The sequence below is a fragment of the Zingiber officinale genome, chromosome 4B, assembly GCF_018446385.1.
Source record: "Zingiber officinale cultivar Zhangliang chromosome 4B, Zo_v1.1, whole genome shotgun sequence".
Taxonomy (NCBI): domain Eukaryota; kingdom Viridiplantae; phylum Streptophyta; class Magnoliopsida; order Zingiberales; family Zingiberaceae; genus Zingiber; species Zingiber officinale.
This window is the reverse complement of record NC_055993.1, coordinates 101,944,151-101,948,918: the sequence shown is the minus strand read 5'-3', so window position 1 is coordinate 101,948,918 and position 4,768 is coordinate 101,944,151. Positions and strand designations below refer to the sequence as shown.

General features: G+C 31.7%; 1 protein-coding gene across 1 annotated transcript; it reads right to left on the bottom strand.

Moving 5' to 3' along the window:
• Nucleotides 1–543: 543 nt before the first annotated feature.
• On the bottom strand, nt 544–2,583 carry LOC121977782 (haloacid dehalogenase-like hydrolase domain-containing protein Sgpp). The gene is made up of 5 exons (XM_042530205.1): nt 2,392–2,583; nt 1,636–1,744; nt 1,398–1,552; nt 1,059–1,320; nt 544–965 (listed from the first exon to the last, which is right to left on the bottom strand). The coding sequence occupies exons 1-5, from the start codon at nt 2,424–2,426 to the stop codon at nt 762–764; spliced, it is 765 nt and encodes a 254-aa protein (XP_042386139.1). The 5' UTR covers nt 2,427–2,583; the 3' UTR covers nt 544–761.
• Between the last annotated feature and the right edge of the window lie 2,185 nt (nt 2,584–4,768).

Here is a 4,768-nt window from a genome sequence, read left to right as displayed (position 1 = left end):
TAGGTCTTAGCTCAAAGTTAGAAATTTCGTGAAAGAAGAAGAAGAATGCGAAACAAATGGGAGCTCACCAATTGTCAGCGGAGGGGGTGAATAAGAGTAATTGAACGATGAAGGAGCCAATGTCATTGGAAGGAGACAGAGAGAATGACGGGATCAGATAGAGGGGCAAGGCGCTAGCGAAGAAGGATAGCTACAGCAGGCGGATAGTACATGCGGTCCTCACTAGGCCAAGCGACAGCGAAGGCACCGAGGACGGCCTTGGTCATGCCTTATATGAAGACATGTTCAAATCCCACAACGCGGTGTCCATTGCCGGACGAAGGCTCGCCATCGGCCTCTGCCACTTCTCTCGCACCTTCCTCTACCGTCCTGCTACTGCTCTATTGCACACTCCTCTTGAATTGAGGGTTTTAGAGCACTTCAGAGGGTTCATGATGGCCTTTGGGCTCCATCCATGGCTCATATGGGATATGGATTTTCACATATAAAAGAGCATCATTTACTCTGATTTAATTAGGAGACCATAATCTGAATCTCAGATCATACATAAATAGAAAATTATTCATTCATCTTTCATTCCTCTAATACGTGAATCATTCATCCAATATGTGGATTTCGCCAACATATCTTATTGAACCCATGAATGTTTGCAGAGTTCTTGCTCTTCTGCCTTACAAGACAATGAAAAGGAAAATGCTATGATCAAATATGATCTTGTCCAAAGATCTAATGTTGAATATCCTACTTTTCTTTTCTTTGAATTATTTGGTAACAGAAGATTGGCATCTCAGGATTGCTCCACCCTTTTCCAACTCTCCCAATGCCTTCCAAAGCTTTGGATCTTCATAGTCTTTAATCAGGAAGGTAGCTCCTGCTTCTTTCAGAGATTTCTCAGGATTTCTCGTTGTTAAGCCAATAACGGGCATTCCGGCAGCCACACCAGCCTTTATTCCGGATGCTGAGTCCTTGAGAAATGAACAAAAAGGATGAACAAGCTTACTAAAATTGGAGGAGAAAATTTGAATAACCACCAACGATTATATCAAAAGATGAACCACCTCAAAGATGAAAGTGTGCTCGGCCGAAGCATTGAGCTCCTTGAGGGCCTTCAAGTAAGGATCAGGGAAAGGTTTTGCTCTCTCGCATTCGCTCCCAATTATGACAACCTGGAAGAAGTCAGAAAGACCGAGCATCGAGATCATAAGCTCTGCGTTTGCCCTCGGTGCATTAGTTACTGCTGCACGCTTCAGGCCTTGATCCTCAACCCATTTGCATAGCTTGTGGATACCATCTATTGGCTTTAATTGTTCAGCCACAATCCTGAGCATTAACATTGCAATCTCTATCAAGAAATATGAACAAACTGATAAGGAAAAGAAGCATTGTTTGAGTTGGACCTTCGAAACATAGCTTCCTTGTCGTCAACAAATTTAGAAGCTTTTTCAAAATCCCAGTCTGGAAATAAGATTCTAGCAGTGTCATCACTGTGCCTTCCTGCAATGTTTTTTATAAAAAATTCCTCATCTATGGGGATTCCATTGTTATAACCAATCTGCAAGAAGTTTCTTTCAGTTAGAAGACTAATTTTCAATCAAGTACTGCTGCAACAATCTGAAAGCCATTAGCAAATCATGCCTCTAAAAGCATCTCTCTGAAAGCAAAGTAATGAAGGGGATCTGAATCACACAGTGTTCCATCAACATCAAATAAAACGGCTTCGACTGGAGCAAGCCTAGTAAGAGAGCTGATGCAAGTGATGAAGGCAAATTAGTAGTAACCAAAATTAAAGAATCACCATTTACGAATTCTAAAGTTCGGTATCAATTTGTCAAGAAAAAGCCAGACAATACAATAGTAAGAGGCCATCTATACACAATTGGGATACATTTATTAGTAACAAAACCACAAGAATCGAACATGAATGTGGTAGATAGAATAAGTATGGTGCTTTGCCAAAGAAACAATGTGTTCTTCCAACAAAAACACAACTGGACGTCCAAATTTCAGTTTCCTAAACTGATAAAATGGAGAAAAATGGATTTTTTTTGTTGCTTAGGCAATTCCTCCAATTTTCTTTTTTACACGAGCAAAATGACAACTAGATCATGAGCTCGAAAGAAGAAAGGCACAGCAAATTCAATGAACACTCAAGATATCTTTCATAAACCACAAAAGCAGGTCTTTTGTTCACGAACTCCAAAAAAGAAGACCACAGAAAGGTATTCAAACTCATCATGGCTATATTTCTCCAACAATTTGAAGAAAAAGCAATTAGAAAACTGATTACGATCCCTTTACCTATTCAGATCGCGCAGGAAAGTAATCACTCAAACTATCAGAATAATTTATAGGGAAATAAAAATAGATGAAGGGGATCGGCGGCGGTGGTACCTTTCAGGAGCGTGCGAGTCTGGAGAGATCGACATCGATCTAATCTCTAAGGGAGATTAAGGATAAGCGAAGAGAGACCCAAAAAGAATGGAGAACGCTGGAATCGCTCTCTCTCTCCCTCCACGGTTCTCAGCGATTCTTTTTGGCGTTCTAATTAGAAGGGAACAAGGTCTATTTCGGTTGTTCCTGCTTTTGTGTGGTCTTCTTCTCATGGTATTTTTCAAAATGAATAATAATTTTTTAAAAAATAAAACCTTTAATATTTTATTAAAATCAAAATATTTTTTAAAATTTATATTTTACCGAGAACATTTTGAGAAAATGATGGGATGAAAGGACACCATTAAATAATATTAACATAAAAATGAGTACTTATATTTATCTGATTATTTATTAAATTTTAAGGTAAAGCAATTGGAATTACATCTTACATCGATTGGTTCCGATTGGGAACCGACCATTCAGCGGTTCAAAATTAAAAACTAATTAAAAACCGCTAGTTCAATGATTTCTAAAAGATTAATCTTTAATCTTAATTATTCAAAATAGTTACTGTTCACAATTCAGAATTATCGATTTACAATTTTTATATAGTTCATCATGATTCAAAATTATTATATTAAAAAAAATTACTCAGATTTCTCATTGGTAAATTAAATATCATAATTCTCGTTCAAATTGACTATTTCCTAGATGTTCCTATATTAAGATAAATTTATTTTGGAGAATTAAAGTAGAAAATTTTTTAAAAAATAAAAATGATAAATTCTTAAAAAAAAATTGATGAACTTATGACTTGAGTATCAAAACTTACTCAGATTTATCATTAGTAAATTAAATATCGTAATTCTTGTTCAAATTAAATATTTCTTTGATATTTTGGTATCAAGATAAATCTATTATAATTGGAGAATTAAAGTCGAGAAATTTTGAAATTGAAAGATAAGAGTAAAAACAAATGATGTGAAAATAATAAAATAAATTCTTTAGTTATAGAGTTCCGAGAATAATTGATGTAGTTATTAATAAAAAAGATAATCAAATAATTTAAAAAAAACTCATTTTCTTCCCACAATCGGAATGGCTTACTGATTATCTTTAACTTTGACAGGTGTCTATGGTTGGATGATGGGTAATTTAAAGAGGGTGAGAGATTCTGACATGTGTTATATGTCAATGGTTGGAGGGATGAATGATTTAAAGGGAGAGAAGATTATGATATGTGTTAATAGTTGGATGCGAGTAATTTAAGTGTCAAATTAGGAATGTAATTTAAAGGAAGAGAGTAATTTAAAAATTATATAAAATTAAAAAATTAAAAAATTTGATAAAAAAATAATAAACAAAATTGATTAAAGAAATAAAACTAAATAAATATTTAAAAATTAAAAAAATAATAAATAAAATTAATTAAAAATAAAACTAAATAAAAATTAAATAAAATTAAAAAAATATAAGTATTAATGAAAAAATAATAAATAAAATTAATTAAAAAATAAAATTAAATAAAATTAAATAAAATTAAAAATATATATAAGTATTAATGAAAAATAATAAATAAAATTGATTAAAAATTTAAACTAAATAAAAATTTTAAAATATATAAACTAAATAAAAATTTTAAAATATATAAGTATGAATGAAAAAAATAAAAAATAAAACTAAATAAAAATTTTAAAATATATAAGTATGAATGAAAAAAATTTAAAAAAAATTTAAAAAAAAATTAAAAAAATTAATTTTAAAAATAAAATTAAATAAAAATTTTAAAATATATAAGTATGAATAAAAAAATTAAAAATAAAATTAATTAAAAATAAAAAATTAAAATTAATTAAAAATTAAAAATATATAAGTATGAATATATAAGTATGAGTTAAAAAAAATTAAAAATAAAATCAAAAAAGAAAAAAGAAAAAAACAAAAAGAAGGTTACATGTGTCTTTTTGGCGGGGGAGAGAGGGAAGGTGGAGGGAGTGTGCATTGACCGGGAGAAACAATTTGCTTTAAATACTCGTATAAATGAATTGTTACAAAGTCAAAAGAAATTATTTACTCACGACTCTGCTTCCAATTATTCAGGATATGAATAAGAATAATAATATAATGAAAGAAAATTATTAATTAGTTATTAATAAATTAACCAAGTAGTCCCTGTGGCTATAATTTGAACTGTCAGTTCAGCGATTAAACATGAGCTTGAACCTTAACCGGCCCGGTAAAATTCAAGCCTATGATCTGGGTCAATAGTTAACCAGTCCATTGACTTAACTATGGGTCCGAGCCAGACCCAGCCTGGGTCACCTCTAATTGGAATATAACCGAATAAAGGGTAGATTACATATTTCATCTCCTTCCCAGGTCATTTTCTGTGAGA

What these genes read in the sequence shown, in the direction of transcription:
- LOC121977782 (XM_042530205.1), bottom strand. Translation starts at nt 2,426, where the DNA reads ATGTCGATCTCTCCAGACTCGCACGCTCCTGAAAG. An exon ending in GACTCGCACGCTCCTGAAAG is followed by an intron (nt 1,745 to 2,391) that starts GTACCACCGCCG and finishes CACTTGCATCAG; the next exon opens with CTCTCTTACTAGGCTTGCTC. An exon ending in TCAGAGAGATGCTTTTAGAG is followed by an intron (nt 1,553 to 1,635) that starts GCATGATTTGCT and finishes AACTTCTTGCAG; the next exon opens with ATTGGTTATAACAATGGAAT.